Source organism: Vanellus vanellus, assembly GCF_965231255.1.
Source record: "Vanellus vanellus genome assembly, chromosome: Z".
Lineage (NCBI taxonomy): Eukaryota > Metazoa > Chordata > Aves > Charadriiformes > Charadriidae > Vanellus > Vanellus vanellus.
Window position 1 is genome coordinate 8,438,649 of NC_138908.1, and position 24,821 is coordinate 8,463,469.

Below are 24,821 nucleotides of genomic sequence, written 5' to 3' on the forward strand. Positions count from 1 at the left end.
TGGGGAGTTCGGCGGTGAGGTGCGAGAGGCTCGGTTCGGCTCTCTGGGTCTCGCTGTCGCCTCAGCCCGCCCAGTTGCTGCCTCAGTGCCGGCCGTCCTGGGAGCGAGGTTCTCCCCTCAGGTCCTGGGAGCCGAACGGCGGATGGGCACCGCCCAGGCTGAGAATGTCTGGAAGCTCCTCGGGAAGGCAGGCGGCGTCGGCGGAGGTAGGCCGCGGGGGGGGGGGGCATAGGGGCTCAGGGTGAGGGGTGCACCGGCGCCAAAGGTCTGCCCTAAGGAAGCTTTTTGCAGGTTCCGGGGAGAGTACCGCGGCTCCAATTAGCAGTATTTTTGGGCCTGATAATTACTTCTTGGTCTCTGCGTTGGCAGTTCCTCTTCAATTGCAGTTTTTTTTTTTTTTCTTTTGCTATGTATAAGGTGTTTATTTTTTTTTGTACTGGCGTACTGCGTAAAAAGGGAACCCCCTCACACAGTGGTATCAGGCCCGCTGGTAAATATGCAAATTCAAGTAAAAATAGCTTTTGTCAGAATAACGTTAAATGCAAACTGTGCAGAGACGAATCCTCTTTCTCAGTTGCTACTGCCTCTTAGTTTCAGATAATTTCTTTTCTGGTAATGGTCACCTGCATTAATTTGTAAGACATGTAAATTGTAGAGCATTCAGAGACCCTTGTGGAGATGATGTGTCTATTCTGTTACTCCCGTTTTCACAGAAGTGTGTTTCAGCATGTAGCCTGTTACAGTTCCTATGCTAAAAGGTTATTGAGCAGTTGTTAGCAGCGGAGAGCATGTGACCACTGGGATATTGTTTTGGGATCATAAGTAGGCTGAAAAGTGGCCCTGGAGTGTAAGTTTGTACCCCTGTCCTAGCATGATATTTCTCAAAATAAAAATTAAGCCTTGACACTATTAGCAGTTTCATTCCATGTCACTGTCAGACAGACTTCTGATACGTGTGACAGTCTGATTGTAGATCAGTCCAAGCTTCCTCACACAGCAAGTAATACTTGATTTTGTTGTGCTGCCTAAATAATTTTTCTCTGTCACCTAAGTTTTAAACAGAAATGGTTGCAATGTAAATGCTAAAGAAAAAAAAGCCACATACTGAAACTATACAGAAGCAATATGAACATGACCTTAATGTAAAAATGGAATAAATAAGCGTATGCTATTTCTTTCATTCTTTGTTTTAATTTTACTTCTTCAGTTTGAATGTGTGTTTGTAGGATTCCTGACTTGTTTTGATTTGCCAGTTTGCTGCACAATACTCTTATCAGAATGTGTAAGGTGTAGCTTTTTTTTCATACTGAAGAAGCATGTAATGGACATGTTCGCAAAGCATAAGTGCCTGTGTTTGCTGCTAACTAGTAGTATGCCTTTCAATGTCAATGAAGTTCTTTACATCTATGAGATATTCTTACATACACTTGATAAAAATCTTGAATTTTCTAGAGACATCTATATCAAATTAAGTGGAGGAGAGTGCTACATTAATAGCAAAACATTTGTATTTTACCAGGTAACAGATTGGTTGGCACATTCATTTGATGACTTCCTTGGAAACAGAACTATTTCTTCTAGTGCTGTTCCTGTGAAGCCACTAGAAGGCAACTCTAGAAGAAACAGGCAGCAGCAGAAGAAAGACCTGTCTTCTGTGCCAGAAAGTACGAAAACCAAAGTTCTGCCCAGAAAAAGAGCAAAGTCGTCTTCTGTAGATCTGTCTTCTAACAAGTCCAGGCAAAACTGGAGCCAATCTCAAGATGAGCCATGGGTAGATAGATACAAACCTGAAACTCAGGTGTGCAAGTTATTCTAAGTGCTAATATAGAGCAATGTTATAGTGCAACATGTTGTGCTTCTGTTTACAATCTGTATTGGTCGGTTCTAAGTATATCCTGTTTTATTAGGGCAGTGACGTACTAGTTGGATTTATTTACTGCATGTAGTTAAGATTTTAATGAGCTACTTCTCTGTAGGAGATGAATTTTTTTTCCCCAGGCTTCCTGAGGAGATAAATCTACTGATGAGGTGTTGTTTCCTGTCCATCCACTCCTGAATTTTTGAACCTGTTGTTGAATTTCAGCCAGATCTCACAGCCCTGAGTACTAGGAAAATCCCCATCTAAAGAAAGGAGAGAACTGAGTTAGTGCACTCATTATCGGAAAGAGAACAGAAATTATCTTGCATGTTACTGACAGCAGTCAGCTGGTCTGTTAGCATGTTCAGAGTACTTGGCATTGCAGTTTGGGCTATCTCTTGCTTGCTTGATGCGTCTTAGGCATGACTTTGACTGGGAGGTACTCTGGTACCTTAGGGCTTCAAGGAGGGGACTCAAATCTGGAGTAAACCTGTCTTCACTGGTTCTACTCATGGAACAGCTTTTTCACAGTGTGTTTCAAAGGTATCAGCATATGTCTTAACTGTCTCTTAGATTTGAGTGCTGGTTGTTGTAAGTAAGTTAGTGTAGTACTTGTATTTTATATTTAAATATTTAATAGCTCATCTCTGGAGAGGAATTGAGTTACAAGGCTAGAAGAAGAGTAAGCTGCATGAAATTTCCAGAAGTTCCAAAATCCTATGTAGTATTAGTCAGTAGAGTCTAAAAACTACGAGGTCCAGCAATAGCTGTAAAGCGTACTAATGCAAACGGGCAAGATTTTAATGTTGTTACTTTAGGAATAATAAATAATTCATTATTTCCAAACTGCAAGCAATGGAAAATTGGTTGTTTGAGGAAGCAGACTGAAATGATTATTCTTAGCTGTTGCACTTACTTCTACGTAGCATAAATATATGTAACTGGAATATACATGTACATGTCTATTAGTATTTTAGTCAGCATATATTCTGGTCTTGAATCTTATTACAGTCTTAGAAAGCAAGAGGTGTGTATATGCACTTCATATATTCTAATCTTGTTTTAGAATGACCTTGCTGTGCAAAAGAAGAAAATTGAAGAAGTTGAAACCTGGTTAAAAATGCACATATTTCAGAGGCAGCCAAAGCAGGTAATCTTGCTAAAATTAGCAGCTAGGGATATAAATGCATACAAACAAGCTGGGCTCAATTTTATTTTAATTTTAGAGAAAAACCTTAACTTGTTGGTAATGATTATGTATCTATAGCATTGTAAGAAATCTGTTAAGAACATAGATTAGAGCTTGTATGTTTGTTAGGGGTTCTGCTGCTAGAGGTGGATTCTATTTTTGATCAGAATTAGTATTTTCTAGCATCCAGTTAGTTCATACCTCTTCAGTGTGTGCTTGTAACTGCGTTTTTATCTCCCACAGATTAAGTATATCGAAAATTTCCAGTTCCTTTGTCTTGAGGTAATAGGATGTTTTTAACCTCTTGATTGATAAGAGGCGTTCTTACACACATGCATCATTTACCAGTCTTACCTAGTGTTTTTCAGACCCTATTCTCCAGTTCAGTATGTATTATGTTAGTAGTGTATATGGCGTGCAGTTAACCAAACAGATACATTAAAAACTGAGAGCAAGGCATCCAGAGTTCTGGTCTAGCTCTTTCTATCTGAATACTCAACGGGTAAATGAATAACACAAAATAATTAACTCAGTTTTTACTGAGAAAAGAGAATCGTTACCTGAGAAACTGTAGAAGAAATTCAACCCATATTCATCGTCAGCCAACTTCCAGTCTTTATCATATTTGGGATATATATATATATTTTTTTTCACCTGTAACAGGGTGGCTCTGTCTTACTGCTAACGGGTCCTCCTGGTTGTGGAAAGACTGCAACTATGCAAATACTAGCAAGAGATCTTGGTGTTCAGGTGCAAGAATGGACCAATCCAGTATCTTTAGACTTCACGAAAGAAGACTTAAGAAATATGTTTGGCCACGGTAAGTATTTTTTTTCTTTTAGTTTTTTTTTTTCTTCCAGTTACTTTTGTGATTTTTGTATTCTGTGGTTTTTATTCTTTTATGTCTGTCATAGGAATTCAGATCCTGAGTGCTTAATAAGATCTTTCTTTTGCTTTTATCTGAAAAGGGATTTAATTTTTTTTCCAATGTTACCCCAAAATAATTTGCAATTCAAATTAGTATAGAGGGCTATGTAATAGCCTGCATATCATTTGAGCCAATTAATTAAAAATAGATAAGTCTATCTTCATCTGTGTCCTCAATTTAATTCTACGCTTTAAAAATTCTTCTGTTTTTGTCATGTGTTTGCCAAAGAGCTTGGCTTCTGGTGTACAGTGGCTACTGTCAGAAAATAGCATGGGTGGATATCTATATACTACTTGGTATAATGCAGAGAATACATATTTTTAATTAGTTTTCTTTTTCAGACTCAAATTTTCATACGTTTCCGAGTCAGGCCCAAGCGGCTCTCTTTCAAGATTTTCTATTAAGAGCAAATAAGTATAACAAACTTCAGATGCTTGGGGAGTCCTCAGAAAATGATAAAAAGCTTATTCTTATTGAAGTAAGTGAAAACTTGTGAAATCTTGTTTTGGAAACAATACCTTTTATGATAATATTGACATGCTAACTAGCTTCAGCTGGTGGATTGGTGTTGCCAGAAGTTAGCCTGCTTTACTGCAGATGAGTTCTTTATTACTTTTTGAGTCTCTATGGCAGGCTAGAACAAAGTTCTACCTGTAGTTAAACTATGTAAGCAAATAGTCAGGCAGAAATTGGAGACTATTTGTGTACAGACCTAAGTAATAGACTATCAAAAAGTAGATCAAAACAATATTGAATAGCCATACTCGTCTTTCTGTATTGATTAATTTTCTAGAAATATATAGGTGTATAAACAGGAAGATACGTGAGAATTAATACAAGCAGGAGGCATTTGAAATTTAGCATTCCCTGGTCTTAGGTGGGTGGTGTTATTTAGGGCAGAGATGTGAACTCTGAGGGTTTGTAAGCTATAGTGGGAGGTACAGGAGAAGACTACTTTTACTTACTCAGGAGTGGGTTTGAATAGTATTTTCTTTCTGAACCTTTCATTTTCTCTGACAGAGGAATTTTCTAAGTTACAATAGTCAAGTTGTCTGTAAACTTTCAAGAAAAAGAATAGGTGAGATAAAAATTCTAGCTGAGTAATGTGATGTACTCTGGAATTTAGGAAGAATAGTTTTCTGTGACTTTTCTTCATGAAGTCACTTCCTTGTGTAGGTCCTCTCATAACTCAGTGGTATATCCTGCCCTGTTCCCCAGTGGAGCTGCTACCTTGAGTGTTTATCCTCTGAGTAAAACTCTGTCTAGTAGGCAATGTAGTCATCCAAGGCTGTTTCTTAGGAGACAAGGACAGGAAGAAAATATTTTGTTTTAAATATTTTTTTTTCCATAATACAGAAATATTATGCTGTGTTGGGTTTTTTCCTTCATGTTTTTTTTTTTTTCCTGGTTATTTTCACTGCTAGTTGCATTCAAATTTTGTTGAAAGCAAGCTTACTAGGAAGAAAAAATGTGTACCAACCTAGTGAGCCATAATAGTCAGTCTGCGGAAGAGAGTATTTACATCTGAATGTAATGACAGCAGTTTCTTTGTTTTGAATAGGACATACCCAACCAATTCTATCGAGACCCTAGCAGTCTACATGAAATTCTCAGGTCGGTTGCAAGTAAGCTTTTCATTATTAGCTTTAGCCACTTGCAGTAAACTGGAGATTGATTCTTGTTACACTTGCTTATTTTTCAATTTAGGAGATTTGTTCGTACAAGTAGATGTCCCCTTATCTTTATAATCTCAGATAACTTCAGTGGAGACAGCAATCGGAGGTTACTATTCCCAACAGAAATCCTAGAGGAGTTGTGTATATCCAGTATTAGGTAAAATCTTTTATCTCATTAAAACTAGATTGAAATAAATGAGAAGTCAGAAACTAATGAATTTTTTTTTTTTAAATGAAATTCAACAGTTTCAAGCCTGTTGCACCAACAAATATGATGAAAGTTCTTAATCGAATAGCTGCAACAGAAGCTAGTATGGTAAGTTGTCAAAACTGATAACTTCTGTGCAGTGCTAGGACCAAAAGATTTCAGACTTCTATATCTGAAATATGCTATTTATATTTGTTACTGTATTTGTTTGATCTTTGATAGCAGAACCCCACAGCCCCCAAAAAACACCACCAATCCCATCCCAACAGAAAACAAGGAACAAACTGGAAGGATGTCTTGTTTTTAAGATTAGTTCCACTTGATCCTTGTTCTAAATCTTCAGTTACTTCTAAAAATTCTTATGCCTATTACAGAAAGTATATATATGAAACAAATAGTAGGAATAGAAGTACTTTTCATTGTATTTAGCAAGGCCAGAAGAAGTTGTGAACCTAAATCCTTTATTGTTCCTGAACTGTTGATTACAACCAAGTCTAATACTGAGTGACAGCTTGCAAAGAATTATGTGCATTATTCTCTTTAATATTTGTATATAAAATGTGGCAATGTACTTAAATGGATTAAATGTTTTAAAGTTAGCAGTATTGCAGGGTTTGAGCACATGATGGTGCTCATGTAGTCTGCTTATGGGGTGCATCAGAGGTGGTCCCCACAGCCAGAATAATATTCAAGTACTCCTTTTCCTACTTTTTCTTATTGCTTTGAATGTTGCTTTTCCTTGTAGAACAGAGAAAAGACTTTGGCTCTTGATAGAACTTCTCTGGAGTTGCTTTGCAGAGGTTGTTCAGGTGATATAAGAAGTGCAATAAACAGTCTTCAGTTTTCTTCTATGAAAGGTAAATCCTGGGATTTTAAGTGAATGACACTTTGACCATTTCTGCTGTAAAGGTATTCTTTTCACAGTTGCAGCACAGCTGGATGAGCTGCAACATGGTGGTCTGGAGCAGGAATAAATGGCAGAAAGTTTGATTTTTTTTTTTGTTTGTTTTTTAAGCTGAAAATGTTTTATTTCATTACTGTTAAATGTAGTCTTAAAACCGAGTAACGTCTGCTACATATGTGTTGATGTAATTTAATGATATGCCCTCTTTTCTTCTTCATTTCTTTGCTATTGGTGTGTGTGTACTGATAAAACTTTTATATGCAACCCTAATTTGAGAGGGATGTTTTCATTGCTTGGTTCTTTATACTTCTCCATGTCCTAATCTCTACCCTTAAAGCATTTCTGAAATAGCCCGTTGTCTTTGTATAGAGCATTTCTGTAGCAATTGATTTTGCTTTGAAGTTCCTATGGTTAGTAAATTGAAAAACTGCGAGGTTGCATGACCTACTGTGATGTTATTGGGTGTATTATAGAATAACTTTGAAGTTCAGTGTTTTAGTGGTCTTCAAAGTACTTGGTTGGACAGTGCTCAGATCAGACTTAGTTTGGGATTATTTTGAATGTCCCAACATCGAAAGAAAACAGGAGACTTATTGTAACTTCTTTTATAAGCATTGGAAGTCAATAATTGTTAAGAAACCAATGGATGCGATTTACATAATCTATGGTTTTTTAAAAAGCAGTACTCTGGCATGTGTAGTTCATCCTAAGAACCACTAGATGGTGCCATCTTTTATATTCGACCTAGAAGTAAGCAATTGAAGGGCTGTTTCCTGCAGTATGTCATAAAGCAATAAGATGATTGCTAGCTTTTACTCATTTTTCTCTCCCATCCACCTTGCAAATGGAAATTGTGCTCATGAATACAGGACTAAATGTAGTTTCAAGTCCTTGTTGTGAGAAGGACTGTCGTAGTTTGAGTTTTAGAGTATATTGAAATTAACTTAGCTGTGCTTGTTAAATTACCTGAGGGAGAGAGTCAGATTTCTAGGTTTAACTTGCAAACGTGGAAGCTAAATTCTTGTGATGTTGTCTTCTAGTATACTAAGTTTGTATTGTTCTGTGCTAATCAGAAAAATATAAAATTCTTCTCAGTATAACCATTTTGATGATAATGCCATTAAGTTAATAAATAGTAGGTTGGGGATACCTGAGAAAAGTTTGCAGTAGCTTACTAAGTAGCTACTACATACTGTAGAAAATCTAAATAGCCTTAAAATGACCGGTTTATGTAACTTTTAATAGGTTACCTTGGAAATGTGAAAACTTGACAGTTGTACAGAGAACTTGGGAGAAAACAAAGGCATATGGCTTGACAGCTTCTGCACATGACGTCACAAAATCATGTACTCATCATACCATACAGAACAGTCTTTTTTCACATTTTCTCTAACAGATCGAGAAGAGTTGCCTTCATGTTGAATAGAATTTTTTTAGCTGTTCAGGTATTTCAGTTAGGAAAATGATTGGCAGCCAGTGATATTTTGTAAATTTTGGAGAGACCTCACCTCCTTGTTGATCTCCTGAGAATGCATTTTTAGTTTATATATATATATTAATTTCTTTCTTAACTCGTGTATGTGTGTAAATGCAAGTGATATATTTGCTTTGGTAGTATTAATGGGTAAAGTTGATCTATGGCAGTTTTGGGAGAAGAGCAAGGTAAATACTTAAATGATAAGTTCTCTTAGTTTGATAAGGAACATTCACCTGCCACTGAATCAAATTGTGGGTGAAAATTTTTGAGTTTTAAATTACAATAGAAAAACGGGCTTATTCCTTGGAGCTCAAAACATTGTGGAATTTAGTAGGCTGTTGGAAAAATCACCTAAGTGAAAGGTTTTCTTTGCTGCCTTATATTTTAGTGAGGGTATTATACAGATAATAGAAGATAAATTAATAAGTGAACAGAATGTAACTGAAATGTAATTTACCTATATTTGTACTTGTACTTTATACAGAAGAAATTTTTAAGAAAGGCAAGTTGGGGATGCATCGGAACTAGAATGAATTAAATATATGTATACATTATTCAAAAAAAAGTACTTGTCATCCTAGCTGTGGCATAAGGGACAGAAGTGGAATGAAGCATGCTAGTTTAGGTGAATGGGTTGTCTTCCTAATAAATAGGAGCACTAAGAGAAAACTCATTTATAGAACCTTTTCTTTTTGGCAGTTTTTTTTATTATTATTTGTTTGTTTAGAACATTAGCAGTAGCAATATAATAGAAACTTCTATGGATTCATGTACTTTATCCTGATTGTATTTTTGCTTTTATTGGTAGACTGCTCATTGGAGAAAGAGTTTTGGTCAAGGAAGAAAAGGAGCTCTACACTAAAATGTGAAGCAGCAGCAGTATCTAAAGTAAGAAAGAAAAGTAAATCTGATACTACAGAAGACCAGGAGATACAAGCTATTGGTGGCAAAGATGCTTCCATCTTTCTTTTCCATGCTCTGGGGAAAATAATTTACTGCAAAAGTAAGAAAGCTTTGACTTATTCTTCCTTTCAATGAGCAAAGCATGTCAGTTGCTAATAGCTAGATTTGCTAAAGCAAGGCTTAGGATGAGCTCTAAGTCACATGTTTGGTCATTAATAGCAGTATAAAAACAGTAATAAAAGTTTGTGGTAACTGAGATTGCAGCTGTCTGTATCTATTGGGTAATAAATGTTTCAGTAAGATGTACTACCTGTATGTAATAAAACTATGTAACTCTAGTTGCGTTAGGTCCACATGCTGTCATGCACACAAGGCTAGATAGATAGCCACCACATTTGTTGTATTGTACAAAAGTAAATTTTGCTTTTGTGCAGAATTATACATTGTTGTATGGTTATGTGCTGTACTTGTCTGTATTCCTGAAGGTTACAGAACACCCCTGCACCTTCATAGGTACTGCTTCCCTTATTTGTGTATATGGGTTTCACTTCTGTGGTCTTTTCCTCCCTACTGTTTATCTGAACCCTTTTTTCTCTTTAACAGACATATGTGCTCTCTCCTTTCTGAACTGAAAACCTCTTCCACTTGTCATACCCTGTCTTCCTTTCCACCTCTGCAAAATACTTTCCATGCTACTACTTACTAGTGAAAGTTCTGCTTTTTATACACTCAGGTTCTGTAAATTTACTCCCTATCTGCTCCCTATGTGTGGTTGCAGTACTGTCTTTTTAACATTTTAAAACTATAATTCATAAGCATTTGGCACTTACTAAACTAGTACTATCTGCACTCAGCTAAATCAGGATCCATAATGCAATTGGCTGTCCACATTTCAGGAATAATTAACAATATTAGTTCCAAAATCAACTGAGGAGAAATAGTGAGATGAGGGAATATGAAAACAATTAAATTACATTTGTTAAATGAAGTGTAATTAAATAATTACGTGTTGTTGACTATATAATATTGACTATATAATTAAGTACTTATGCCTGCATCAAGAGCTTTCTGGGAACTGAAAATGGTGTAATCTAGTTGCTGGTAGAGTTGACAGTTGCTAAAAATTATGCTCAATATATGTGAAAACTATGTTCATGCAGTTATACATCTCTATTCCTGTGCCTATCAAATTTCTATTCTAATTTTTAATATCTAATCTGAAATGTGTGTCTCTTTCTTTTGGCTTTATTGATTATGTGCAGAAATGTAACAACATTTCTGATACTAAAAGACTAAAGATTGTAAAATCCTTTGTAGGAGAACCAGTGTCAGAATCAGAAATTCCTCAGCTGCCTGCTCACTTATCAGAATACCGTCGAGACACCTTGCTTATTCAGCCTGAGGTACACCTGCAATAACTACTCAATTCCAGTTTGGTTTGAAAAAAACCAATACAAACTCTTAAGTGATTGATGCAAATTCTCAAGCACAGTGGTTTTGTCACCGATCTTAATATATGTGTACTCAATCTGTCTAAGTTCCAGAATAATTAATCTGGAAGGGACCTCTGGAGGCTAACTTCAAAGGTAGACTAGGTTCCCAGGCTCTTGATCTGTCAAGTTTTGAGTACCTCCAGAGATAGAGATTCTCTCACCTCACTGATGGAATTGTGCTGGAAGGTGGACTTTCCCTTGCTGCAGCCAGTGATTGTTACCTCTCATCCTTTCACTGTGCATTGCCAAGAGGAGTCTGAGTTCACCTTTCTGTTACCACCCAAGAATAGAGCTGAAGACAGCAATGGCTTCTGCCCCTCCATCCCCACTGTTAGCCTTCTCTGGGAGCAAACCAACCTCCCTTTTGTAATAAGCATCACTTCATAGATCATGCGTGCCAGCTGCTGTCTAACTGTATCATAACTTTTATAGGATGTTTTTCCTTGCACGCTATGTAAAACTTGAACTTTTTTTTGTCCTAATAGGGTATTGTGGAAAAATCACATATGTCTGGAAGCATATTTAATTTATACCTTCACCAGAACTATGTAGACTTTTTTTCTGATATAGATGATGTGGTGAGAGCCAGTGAATATTTGAGCACCGCTGATGTCCTTTGTAGTAATTGGAGTGTAAGTGTCATCTTTTTATACACACATACTTTTTTTTTTAATACTCTGGCATACAGCTTTTAAATTTTTCTCTAAGTGTTTATGAATGGTAGAAAGAAATTTTCTTGCACTTCAGTAAGAATTAAGCTATATCACTTCAAACTTGCAGTATAGGTGACAGTGAATTGTTAATGAATGCTAAAGTACATCAACTATAAAAGAGATGCAGGTCCAACGTTTTGTCCAACTTCTGTCGGTATTTTATTATGGTGGGTTATAGTGTTTGTAAAATATTCTACAAAGTGTTTTTAAGTAGAACAGATTTATGCTAAAAATGTGTTGGTGTCTGTATGCCTTTTCCCTGAAGTAATTGAGCTAGCTTGTTCATTCAGCTAGTTTGAGTAAAAGTTTCACAGTAATCTGAACATATTCTGGGTGTGTCATGTCACTGCCATTACAGAGTGTGTTTTAGTTCAAATGAGACACACCGTGCAGAGACCTTGAGTTCACATAATGTCCAATTTCTCTCTTAGACACGGCTTGTGATGGAAGAATACAGTGCATCTGTGGCTACCCGAGGGGTTATACATTCAAACACATCCAGAGCCTTTGCCCACCACCAAGGAGGGATGGGATTCCGTCCGTTACATAAACCACAGTGGTTCTTTATCAATAAAAAGGTAAATGCTTAATTTTTTTTTTTGTAAGGTATGAAATTGAGTAGTATAGATGAGATCTGCTTACACTGCTAAACTTGTCAAATATCCTATTTTGATACAAGCTACTTCTAAAAAGTACTCGCTTGAAGAGTTACATTTGTATTATTCCTTTAATGAAAAAATAAATTGGAGGCCTCTGACAAAGTCTGATTCCTGTGTCCAAGTTGGCATACTGCTGGGAGAGTCTTAATCCTAAATTAATGGAGGCACAATTAGTGTTGAAATACTATAAAGTATTCCTAAAAGTCAGTTTAAGTTTTTGTGCTGTTTAAATCACATTAAACTGTTGTGTAAGTTTAACAAATTACTGCTGTTATTTTTTATGTGTTTATCGGAAATACCTTGTTGATGAGATACCAAAGCTCCTGGCAATTTTTTACATTTGAACTAATGCTTCTGCTGTATCTGGCAAAAAATATTGGCGTGGATGGGTGGTGAATTCTATAATCAAGAGATAAATGTTTTCTGGAAATTTTAATGCCCAGCAAAAGGCAAAAAAGAAGGAATTTACATTTTTATTATCTGTATATGCTAACTCTTAACTGCTTCTTTTTTTTTTTTTTTTTCCTGGTCTCATTTTTCAGTAGCTTGTGTGTAGTCATCTATCAGGCAAGAAAAAAGTCTGTCTTTCATGATACAGAGTATCTATGTTAATAATTACTTACTGGGTTTTATTTACTTGTGTTTCTCCCCATCCCCCCTCCCCGCACCAACTCTTACAGTATCAAGAAAATTGCCTTGCTGCAAAATCTCTCTTTTCAAGCTTCTGTTTACCACCTGAGTGTCTTCAGACAGAACTACTGCCTTACCTCGCCATGTTAGCAAATCCAATGAGAAACCAAGGTAAGATGGGTGTAACTCTTGATCTTGGACCCTTTTTTTTGTAATTAAAGCATACTGAAAAACTTTGTAACCCAAAATGTCAATACTGTCTGTGGTTTTGCCTCAGTAAAAAACATACTTATGGTAAATGCATATAGCTGATACCCAAAAATGCTTCTAGTAACATAGACGAAATTAAAGCTGTCCTGTTAGGTTTGAAACAACATCAAGAATATTTTTATAACTTGTGTAACTGAAAGAATTAAAATAAGTATCTCTCTTGGCATAAGTGAGGCATGTGGTGCTTTATAAATGTTTAAGATGGGGTCCTCATGTTGGAATATTTGAAAGTATTTTTCCCTTTTTTTACTGCGTGGATTTCTGGTATCTGCGTACTTTTGAATCTCATGTTGCCCTCTCACTCAGTCCCTTAAGGTCCTTGCACAGCTTTTCTGTCTGCCCACATCCTTACTTGCCTGTCTAACTGGGTGGCATTGGCAAACTTGCTCATCTCACCCTTCACCCCCTTTTTTCACAGGGTTACGTTTAAGAATGTACTGGATAGCCCAGGTCCTACTGCAGATCTCTGCAGAACTGTATCAGCAACTTTTTTCCATTGCAAGAGTTAACTGGTACCTCATACCCTCTCTCCCCACTTCCTATTCATTAATTACCAAACTTTACTAATTACGTTGTCCTCTTAGGCTTAGGGCTTCTTTTAAATCTACTAGAGGATTTGGTGAGAAGACTTTTGGAAACCTAGTAGGCAATATTAACTAGGTCTTCGTTGCTTACTGATCCCTTTCCAGTAGTATCAACAGACTTAAAAGGCTTTAAAAAGACTTTCCTAGATAAAGTGAACAAAATTTAAAAAAATGTGTAACCTGAGGTAATCCAAGAGCAGACAGTTCATGTGGAAAAATGTACTTTGTGTAGTACATAATGCAAAAATTAGTGTTTGGACAGCTGAGTCTCTTAGGTTATGTTAATTACTTCTAGGAAAGGGCTTCATGTCTTATCTAAGGCCTTGTCGTCAGGATGAATTAATTTTGTTGGCTATGGAATAATAACCTTACATCATAAATACACACTTGATGAATGTCAGGGATTTTTTTTTTATGTGTAGGCAATCTGTAAATATGGTAATGTAGTAAACAGCTTGAAAAAATAAATACACGCATGTGCAGTGTTTTCGTATCTAGAATACTGCAAATATATACAGGAATATTTCACTAAACTTATCAATTACTTACTTTCTAGTATGTTTAATTGTGTGTGTGTGTTATGGTCTACCCAGTATGATACTGGTGTTTCTTTTTTCTCAGCTCAAATTGCTTTTATCCAAGACATTGGGAGGCTACCGCTGAAAAGACATTTTGGGAGGTAAACTTGACTTCTGTCTTTTCTTAAAGAAACTCAGAGTTCCTGTCTGTCTGTCTGTCTGTCTGTCTGTCTGTCTGTCTGTCTGTCTAGAACCCTCTACATAGAGAAGCATCTTCAGTGTACATCCGTGAAGTGGCATTTTCCCTCACTTGCAGAATGACTGTTTTATATTTTGCCTGTTAAAACTTTTTCCAGTTCAAATCTCTTTATCATTGCAGTGTTAGTACCAACATTTTTACTATAGTCTTGCTTTTTATCCTTGTTTAGCTTTCTTTTCCATTATATTAAATATTAGCTCTGTCCTAGACATACCTATGTTTCTCCAGTGCATGACCTGAAAAAAATATGTTTTTACAGTCGAAAACATTTCTGTGAGAATAAAACTGAATTGATGCAAAGAGTATAGTGCGCTTTGCCTGTTGTTTTTCATGACATAAAACATTAATCTGGAAGTCTGATAGAACATTCTGTGTTCATGTGCGCGTTAGAGGTGTAAGAAAGAAAGTATAATGGGGAATTATTCATATTTCTTTGAAGCAGTTGTATATCTATGAAACTACAAAATATTTTAATGAGTGCTTCCTCTGAAATTAGATAGCCACACTGATTTTTTTTTGTGGAATTTCTGCCTGTTGGACTACTTAGAGTAAATCTTTGTTTAGATTGAATTTTTTTAAAATAAAACTATCCTACTGAAGTCCCTCTGTCTTAGATGTTAAATACTGAAAAAAATACTTTTTATTTCAACTGCAAGACTTTAGCGCTCTACTTACAGATTGCGTAGCGCTCATGGGGTGATGTGGCGTGACGTTATATTGTGACTCTAGTGAGCCTTCTGAATCAGGGGCATCATTTATACTAGTAGAGCCTCAGTTACTTTTCTGTAACTTTTGATATCTCTGAAATTTGGAGAGAGTTTTAATTGTGATGGTCTCTTTCTCATTAAGGATTGAGATCACAGTTAACTGGAATGAGACTAACTCTTTCATCTCTTAACCAGGAGAGAGAGTTTGTTAGGGCATCAGAAAAAGCATCTCGTATTTATCACTATGGTATTGCTGAGTTATGAGATACTGGCCTGTAAGGTAAAGGCTGTATTACCCAAGCACCACCCTGTTCCCCAACAGTCGTATTAAAAGCCATTTTGATTGCTCGTCGGCGAGAGTGTCCCTGACAGGTGTATTTCTTTGCAATCTCCCTCATCTAAGCCAAAATGTTTGTAACTTTACAAATTAATTTTAGACTTCCTTATGCCTTTAATTTTTTCTGCAGCATACTTTTAAATATTGATAAACATTTTGTATCTGCATTAATAAGTTGGGGGTGTGTCACTTAGAGTTTTATCTGAGGGGTGACTTTCTCCTGAAAATACAGTAATCCTTTTTCATTTGTTCACTATTTTGGAAAGGAAGTATAGAGATATGTAGGTGTTTTAGTAAGCATTTGCTTCCTTCAGGAATGCTAATTGAAAATAATTTATTTTGTGTTATTAAGCAGTTTTTAAAATAACTTACGTGCAGCTATTCCAGTGGAAATAAGCATACTTTATTTAGTTTCTGTTGTATTTATTAATGGAATGGGAATGGTACCGGAGTGAGAAAACTGGCATCAAGGAGAGTGCATGATATTTGATCAGCTGGAATTGGTGTCAGGATGAGTTTTTGTCAGTAATTGTGTAACTTTTTATTAGTCCCACATAAAGTGGGAAAAACGATAAAGGAACACTGGTAACGTACTGACATAGTGATGCTAGAAAGATTAAGAAGTCCTAATAGTAAAAGAAATTAAAAAATATAAAAACACTCCCTTGCCACTTCTTTTTTTGAAGAAAAAAAAAAATAGCCTCTTTCAAGTCAAATTGCTTCCTGTCCTAAAGGATTTCAGTTTTGCTTGTAAGGAGTCTAATGTACCACGGGCTGTTGTCAGTAAGTTGGTTGTTAGCAGTTCACGTGCGTGAGGAAAGCTCAGAAAAACCATTGTCAGCATATGGAAGAAACTTTAGGCAACAATGGGTACTGGGGAGTGATGGAGCACAAACATCATCTGGTGTTTTGCTGTTGATGTGGTTTGAGGCTACGTAGCGCAGTCCTTTCCTGAGAGGAACTCCTGTGTCCTCTGCAGGCTGTCATGTAAGCTGTATGGTGGTGAGTTCAGGGCACAGGTATCTGTACCTGGAAGTTAGAGCTGTAAAAACATAATACTGAAGGTAGTGATGTAAGCACAGGATGTGTATAGCTTGAATTAACTGCTATTTATGGATGGTATTACTGCCAGAAAATGTGAAAGCTGTTAAGCACCAGTGAAGACGGGTGACCCGTGTGGTACAGGGATAGTTGTTCTATTGCAGCTTCTGTGTGAGAGAGCATATGTTGGGTTTGTTTTTTTTTTTTGTGGTAACTTACTGTTGCAATGACAATTTTACAGGTTAAAGCTTGAAACACTTACTGACAAAGATCCTGGGATGCCAGACTTATTTGCTAGCTCTGAGGGAGACTGTGCCGATGTGTGTGGTATGGAGACGGCCGCACAGATGGAGAAAACCAGAATGAATGAGAATGAATCAGATGGATTCCCGCTGTCCTCGAGCCAGGGCAGTGGAAGTGAACTACCTTGCAGTCAGCCTCAGCCTGTTGCAGCTCAAGCAATCATGGAGGAAGACGAATTAAAAATAGAGGAATACGATAGTGACTGAATACAACAAAATACCAACCACTGCCTTGCCTGAATAGATTAATATGCTAGAAAGGCCCTTGCTGAAGACAGCATGGCCTGCACAAATGTGCTGCCTTAGCTGCTTGGGCGGGCTAGGAGGCCATGTGTGAACACACTGTGTCAGCGTTGAGACAACTCTCCTCAGCTTCGTCTTAATTTTGCAGGGTCAGATCTGAGCTGAATACTAAATTACAAGCTATTCCCTGCCTCTCCTGAGCCATGAAATAATCTATATTGATAAAAAGAGTAATAAATGACGACTGAAATTAGTTTGGAAGAGACTGTAGATAAGCAGTGTCACTCTTAAGTTATTTTTATTTTTTACACATTTTAATTTACTTTGCAATTGTATAGTGTGTTTCCTGAGTACACATTTGGTAAGTTGTCAGCATTTCCAGGTATTATTAAAATTTATACCTTCAAAAAAATTGCTGTTTGGAAGCGTGGCCCTTCTGAAAGGAGAGACTGAAGTGTACATGTAAAAAGTTTGATATTCTTACTGATGATGTAAATAAAACTACTGTATTACTACTATTTTGTACTCTTCCACAGATTTTTATGTGTTTGTAAGTTGAACATATGTTGTACAACAGACTATTTTGGATTCCTTTTTGAAAGATATTTTCATAATTTATGGAGGGGGAAAATACAACAACTGAGCTTGTCTTTCTCATCATTTGTATTCTGTAGGAAGTTCATGGTGTATTGTACAGTTTTTCACAGAATTTTTCCTTAAATTGCAGTTTTGCTGGGGGAAAGAATAATCCTGTGTTTGGTAACCGACACAGAAGTGTGTTGTGGTTGTCTGAATAGACTGTTTAATACTTCAGCATTTCTTTGTTACTGGGATTGGTCCGTGCAAATCAGTCTAGTATGTTGCTGTGGTTAGTGATACCACAGAAATAAGAAAAAAAAACAAACAACCAAACAAGTTTGAATGCATAATGTATGTTTGCATTTCTGTATTGAATACATCCAGAGTTTAGTAGAAGAAATTGCGTGTTTATCCACCATAACTTTGGAATTAATGCTGCTATTAAAAAGTCCTCTTCTCTCAAGGGCCAGGTGTAGTCTTTCCATCTACAGCTATTGTTTAATTTTGAAGAGGGAAATTTCTCCCTTAATTCTTAAATTCTGTTACAGCTTTACTAATTACAGCAAAGCGAAAATGGTTTGGGCTGTCGATGCCCCTTAACACCTTAGGTGGTAGCTCACTTCTCATGGGCCTCCTCCAGTTGTGTATCGCTGAAACACCATCTGACCCCTCCTGTGCTTCCGGGGGATCTTCCAGTGCAAATGACAGTAACCCATGAAATACTGACTTCTACTTTTCAAGCAAAACTCCAGGCTACTTCTTTATATCTTTTCAGCCTTCCTTACACTAGTATTATGTAATAATAGTGACAATAGAGTTACTCTTCTGTCGAATACTTTGCATTCCTGTTGGCCTTGCCCTTACTAGGGCAGTATTCAATACTAGCCTGGTTAATTATAAATTGCAGTAGTAGAGACTTATCACTGTCAACTGCAGTGTTCAAAGTAATTTGTGTAAACCCTCTTTCACGTGAAAACACCATCAAAACCAAAACATGCATTATTCTCTAATGCTTGTGCTCGACTCTCTATGCTCTTGCCTCTGAATTGCCATGACTTATAAAGCATGTGAACAGGATGGAAGCCCCAAATCAGTGAAGGGCTAATGAGCACCCTGTTAAAGCCAATGCCAAATTAAGATTAAATCAATCCCTGGGTAAACCAAAGAGAAGTGCTGACAGCTGTTAAGCTTGCGTGGCTGCAAGCAGAAAGAAGAATGTCAGTTCTACAGCCCACTCTCCTACCTATTAAGGGAGTGGAAGGGTCACCAAAACAGCGCTCTCAGCAATGTTACCCCAATTACCTTTGGTTGTGATGGCCTTCTCAGGCTTCCCCTCCTCTGAGGAACAGTTATGTAGAAGAACATTTTCCACCTTGTCTAACAGCAAAGTGTTCCACAAATGAACTGAAAAGTTCTGCAAACTGTGGGCCCGAACAGGAAAGCTCTTTCTTGTCAGTAGAAGCCACTGTTTCACCTCAGAGTTGTGTGGAACATTCAGGTGGAATCACCTCTTGATCTTGATCCAGTTTACCATGAGCAGTTCTCTTCTGCCCCTGCCAATAAAACCCCTTGCTGACACCAATTGCATGACATCCTCACCTTGGTACAGGCTCAGTTTCAAATGGATGCCAGAGAGGAGCCAGGCTGGTGTGAGACACTCCTCCAGCTGCAGAAGAACATGCATTGGGTGTTCTGTGTAAACGCAGCCTGGTTCAGGTTCCACAATTGCATCTTACAGGGCAGTAGTTCTCTTACTGGAATGCAGTGAATTTGAGTTGGGTCCAGTATGTGTTTACGCTGAAGAGGTCTTAGACACAAACACGCAGGAACATTTCTCCCTTCATAGGCAAATGTACAGGGAACTCTCTACCCGTGTATTAGAAAGAGAGCTTGTGAAACCACTGGCAGTATCAGGATACTGAAAAAACACTAGATACTAGAAAAAAAATTTCTCAGTACTTTGGCAAAGTTTTCAGGAGTTGTGGTGAGAAGTTACCAGATAGTGAGAACTGATTTCTGTTCTGTCCTCTAGTACCTCCTTTGGGATATTGACATTAAAATAATGACAATTAGGCAAATAACTCCACTTGGTTTTTTGTTGATGTTTTGGTTTCTTTTGCGTCTGGAGATAGCACTAGCAGTGAATATGGGTGTGCAGAGCATCTCATGATGAGATCCAGGACTCAGTTTTGACCTCTGTGTCCCAGCAGCAGCTACACCGGCACCCACCCAGGAGCATGCACCAAAGTTGGCAGTGCTGGCACGGAGTTACAGGCTGTCAGCTCTCGACCTTTTGCTACAGACTTTGTGCTACTGGCTGTACCTTGGCTGCGTCCAAATGCTGTTGGGAGGATGAGGTACTTTCTGTCCCATTTTACAACCAGCAAGAGACTGTCACCAAGCTTAAAGACACAATTAAATACAGTCCACTGCTATAACCGGAACAGCTGTGACAAAACTGGACTTGTGCAAAGCATTTGACACTGTCCCAGACCACATCCTTGTCTCTACATTGGAGAGACAGAGATCTGACGGACAGACCACTCGGTGGATAACGAATTGGCTGGATGGTCACACTCACAGACTTGTGGTCAGTGGCTCAATGTTCAAATGGAGACCAGTGACAAGGGGTGTTCCTAAGGGGTTGGTACTGTGACTGGTGCCGTTTAACATCTTTGTTGGTGACATGGACAGTGGGAATGAGTGCACCCCCGCAAGTTTGCTGATGACACCAATCTAAGTTGTGCAGTCGACACACTGGAGGGGAGGGATAGGACCTATAGTGCTTGTCCTATTGTGATAGGACAAGGGGTAACAACTTTGAAATGAAAGTGGGTAGATTTAGAGCGGAAATTAGGACGAAATTCTTTACGTTGAGGGTGGCAAGATGCTGGAACTGGGAATTGCCCAGAGAACTTGTGGGGGCCCCATTCCTGGAAGTGTCCACGGCCAGGTTGGATGGGGCTTTCGGTAACCTGGTCTAGTGGAACGTCCCTGCCCAAGGCACCGGCTGGGAGCTAGATCATTTTTAAGGTCCTTCCAGGCCAAACCATTCCATGATTCTACAACTCTATGATACTCTCTCCCCATCTCTCACTTCTCCACCCGTAGAAAATGCGCCAGCAACTTTCTGGGGCTGCCAATAGGAGCAGCTCGGGGCAGCCTCGTCCCTTGTGAAGGGCTAACGAGAGCCTTCCCCAACAGCGCTGCCTTCCCAGTCACCGCTGAAGGGCAAGCCACTGCCAACAGGGCCACAAAGCCTTTTGGCACAGGGGGTCTGCACTGGACACCCCCGCACAACAGTACTACAGGCACAACACACACCCTAGCCAGGCCATGGCATGAGCCCACCCGTGGCACCCAGCAGCCACTGGGCCCTGGCCCTGGCAGAGACACAGGTCTTCTGCTCGCAGGGCCTGTGGGCAGCGGCTGGCAGCACCAGTGCCCCCAGCCCCTTTGCCCGCAACCCCCTCCGACCAGGGGGCTGCAGGGCCCCTCCCGTCCCCGTGGCCGCAGAGAAAGGCAGCGCAGGGAGCAGCACGGTCACTGCGCCTGGGCACAGGCACCAGCAGACTTTATTTGGCACCTTCCCCTTTGCCAAGGCACTCCGCGCCCCCCCCGCCCGTGCTGACAGCTCTCCCGCTGGCAAGGCCGCAGCCTCGACGGCTAAGGCCCCTGCCGTGGCACCCTGTGGGGACGCTCACAGCTTCCCGGCATGGCCGGCAGTCCCTGGGCCCTCCCGCGCCGCTCCAACAGCCGTGTTGTCTTCCGCCTGCCAAAGGACACAGAAGAAAGGGCTCAGCTATGCAGCCAGGGAGAGGGGCCCGCAACGCCCAAAGGCTGCCTCAGGCCAGCAGCTCTTGAAGGCGCTGGCGAGGCAAGCCCGCTGCTCGGTGGGTTGTCTTGGGGGCCCTCCTGCCCCGAGCCATCTGCAGCGAGAGGAGGACAGGGCCAGACCTGGCACCACATGGGCATCACAATGCAGGGATGGGTGCCTGTGAGTGGCTGCGTGGGGCGGGCAAGCAGAGGCTGCCCCTTTGGGAAGGCACAGCCCAGCAGCTGAGCCAGCCTTTCGTCCTCAGCCCGCACACCGCCAGCGCTGGAGCCGCCCAGGCCTTTCCCCGGCCTCTGCAGCAGCCAGAGCACACTTACTCTGCCCGTGCTCTGCCCGGGACGTGCAGCTCTGACGGAGATTCTGAGGGCCTCATCCTGGTGGGGCTTTGGCACCTCTGCTTCTGCTCTTGCCTCTCCTTCAGCGTCTCGGCATAAGCCTTTCTCAGGAGGTGGGGAGGGCGATAGGGATCCTCAAAGACATGGCGGCAGGGGGTCTGCAAAGGCACAAGAGACTCTCCTAAAGCACCGCCACCAACTGCTGTGGCTGCTCCCGAGGCTTCAGCTGAAGCGTGCACGCACACAGGGAGCGCGGAGGGGAAAGGCCCTTTTCCGGGGGCTGTGAAGTGCATGCCGTACCTGGCCTCGCTCCATGCTCTGCCCCATCCTGTTGGCACAGTATTGCCGCCGCACATCCGCCTCCACCTCTTGGCGCTTGGATGCCATCAGCAGCCGCAGCCGTTTCTGTGCCCTCTCCATGCGGAGGGAGCTTGTTTCCTGGAGGCCACGCACACACCACAGATGCAGCATTAGTCTCCTCGGGCTTGGGCAGGGCAGATGGGCTGGGATGGTGGGCAGCTCTTGCTGCCTCTTCTGCCCCGGCCCAGAGCCCACAGCGGGATACAGGGCTGGCAAATCCCTCGGCCGTACCGTTCCTGGGGGCTGCGGAACACACGCAGGCAGCTGCAACGGCGGCAAAGCTGCAGCTCTGGGCTGCCTCAGCTCCTCCTGGGACTTCTCCTGGATTACTGGCAGGAACCTAAAGAGGCATTGCAGGCTGAGCTCAGGGGAGACCAGTCCGGCATCACCAGCTGGTTTGGCAGGAGGACCATGTGTCCAGCAGGACAACATCTCCAGGGCCTTTTTGCACCAGCACAGGAACACTGCCCAAGGGAAACATCTCACTCGCACCACCACAAGTGCTCAGCCACACCGCTTCTGCAGGAGTCTCACCTGGCTCGGCCAGCTTCCTGGGCTTTAGCCCACTCCCCTTCCTGTGCCAGCTGCCTGGCCAGAGAAACCCTCCGCTGGGCCAGGAACACCGGATCCAGCACGCTCACTGCAAGCGGGAGGCAGGACAACAGCCAGCAATGTCTTTGGGACCCTGCGTGCCACAGAGGAGTGGCCACAGCCCCCTGCCAGCACTCTGCTGGGACATTACCTCTGCGGGCACCCCCGGCCCATGGTGCCGACTCTCTGCGGGGCTTCACAGAAATCGCAGGGACTGATGGTCGGCGAGGGGTCTCAAGTGCAAGCCTGCGAACAAGAAGGCACCCGCTGGGCAAAAGGCCTCCATGCTGCCTGGGGGGCTGACGCTAATAAGCTGCTCAGGGGACGCAGCTCTGTGGGACCTGAGGGGCCCCACGGTCTCAGTGCCAGCTCACACCCTCCTTGCTCCCCCCTCCACAGACCCTCCCACCTCTCTCATTCCCTCAGGGCACATCAGGAGCCCACTGCCCACTTCATCTGCACTCTGCAGTGCAGGGAGGATCCAGCGGCGTGCACACCGGGAAGATGTCCTGGGAAGGAGTTGTCTTGCCAAAGTTTGGCAGGACAGGAGCCTCGGCAAGAGGGTGCCAGCAGCTGATCCCTGACCAGCCAGGGGCTGCAGAAGCCATCCTGCTCACCTTGGCAGCGTGATGACCTCATCGTGACTGACCCGAGCAAAGTCGGTTTTGCCCGGGAAGGCCACCATACTCATCATCTTGGAGTCCTGCAAGGGGACAGAGACAATGTCAGCTGGACCCAAGGACACATGCCACTTGCTCACAAAGGCGGCAAACCATCTCACTGCTCAAAGACACAAAGGCTGCCCCTCAGAAAGCCTCACACCACCTTCACCCTTGGTGTCATTAACACCCCTCACTCAAAGGGGCCAAAGCGCTACTGGGACTTGGCCTAGCTCATCAAGAGCGTATCGAGGCCAGGAGGTGCAGCGGGTGACAGCAGCCAGAGAAGGCAGCCGGAGAGAGCGTCGGCAGCATTGCCACACAGCCTCGAGGAGGAGCCCGGGGAAATGACTAGCTCACCCCGAGAAGAGCTGCCAGCATGTTCCCAGTGGCATCCAGCTCCAGCAGGCAGTCATCAAAGAAGGTCATGCTGACCACCTTTCTTCGCACAGCAAGGATGCCAATGCCCCTGAAGCAGAATTCCACCTCCTTGTTGTCTCGCAGAGCCCCAGCAAAGTAAAGCAGCGTCTCGTGTATGCACTGCTCCACGATTTCTCGGCGGAAGCGGATATCTGCAGCAATCTGCTCAAAGTCCAGCTGAACGCATGGGGTCTCATCTAGGAAGCAAGCGTAAAGCAACCAAGTCACTCCCAGCGCAGTTCAGCCAACCCTGAGACCAGGTGCCATCAGCCCCCAGCCCTCGAGGTAGGCTCTGCCAGAGAGTGCTCCCCTTTCAGCTTTGGCTGCGTCTCCGGAAGGGGCCTGATGGACACGAGAAGGCAAAGAAAAGCTTTGCCTCCTGCTGCGAGGAACCATCTGGAGCGGCAGGAGAGCTGGGGAGTTGAGGCTGGCTCCCCGGGGATGGGCAGGGTGCTAGGCTGCCGTACGTATGCCCATGCTCAGCGCTCTCCAGGTTGGAAGATCCTTTGCTCGGCCATGTCACCGCGGGGGCGGCATCAAGCCAAATAGAAGGGCTGTGCAGGGGAAGCAGCCATCTTCTTACCAGGAATTTTGGTCTTGGCACATCTGAGATTGTAAAATTTCTTCAGAAGCCTGCACGGCTGGAACACAGGTCTCTCAACAGGCAGAATCTTGTCCTCTCCCACTGTGGCATGCGCTGGGACAAGCGCAAAAATCCCAACTCCGATATCCACCGCCTGAAAACGCAGGCAAGAAGAGGGAGCATTGGCAGGGCTGCACAGATGCGGGAAGGCTGACACGTGACTCATGTGGCCCTGGGGACGGTGCTTTGTGCCCTGCCCGCTCCGGAGGCCCACAGGGCCAGGATGGGCCACAGGCAGGAGACAAGGCTCACCTTCTTCTGCAAGAGCTGTTGGCGGATGTACCTCGATGCACCAGCCCAGACTCTGCAGATTTCTGGAAAGCAAAGGAAAGGCATGCCGTGCTCTGAGTCACCAACGGCCAACCATCCAGCACCCCCTGCCCACAGAGGTGACAGCGGAGGCCACTCAAACCCCTCCTCACCCTCAGGCACCGATGGGGCTGCCCAGCTGTGTTCCTGACCACCCCCAGCCTGCAGAATACCCACCCACCCTGTGCCCA

At 41.9% G+C, this 24,821-nt stretch overlaps 1 protein-coding gene across 1 annotated transcript; it reads left to right on the top strand.

Annotated features, from left to right (window-relative positions):
- Window positions 1–39: 39 nt before the first annotated feature.
- RAD17 (RAD17 checkpoint clamp loader component) lies at window positions 40–16,868 on the top strand. The gene is made up of 16 exons (XM_082497419.1): window positions 40–206; window positions 1,520–1,798; window positions 2,925–3,008; window positions 3,711–3,867; window positions 4,317–4,453; window positions 5,537–5,589; window positions 5,683–5,808; window positions 5,898–5,967; window positions 6,605–6,716; window positions 9,049–9,243; window positions 10,461–10,546; window positions 11,122–11,268; window positions 11,781–11,927; window positions 12,689–12,809; window positions 14,114–14,171; window positions 16,596–16,868. Exons 1-16 carry the CDS (start codon window positions 165–167, stop codon window positions 16,861–16,863), a joined length of 2,082 nt encoding a protein of 693 aa, XP_082353545.1. The 5' UTR covers window positions 40–164; the 3' UTR covers window positions 16,864–16,868.
- The last annotated feature ends 7,953 nt before the right edge of the window (window positions 16,869–24,821 follow it).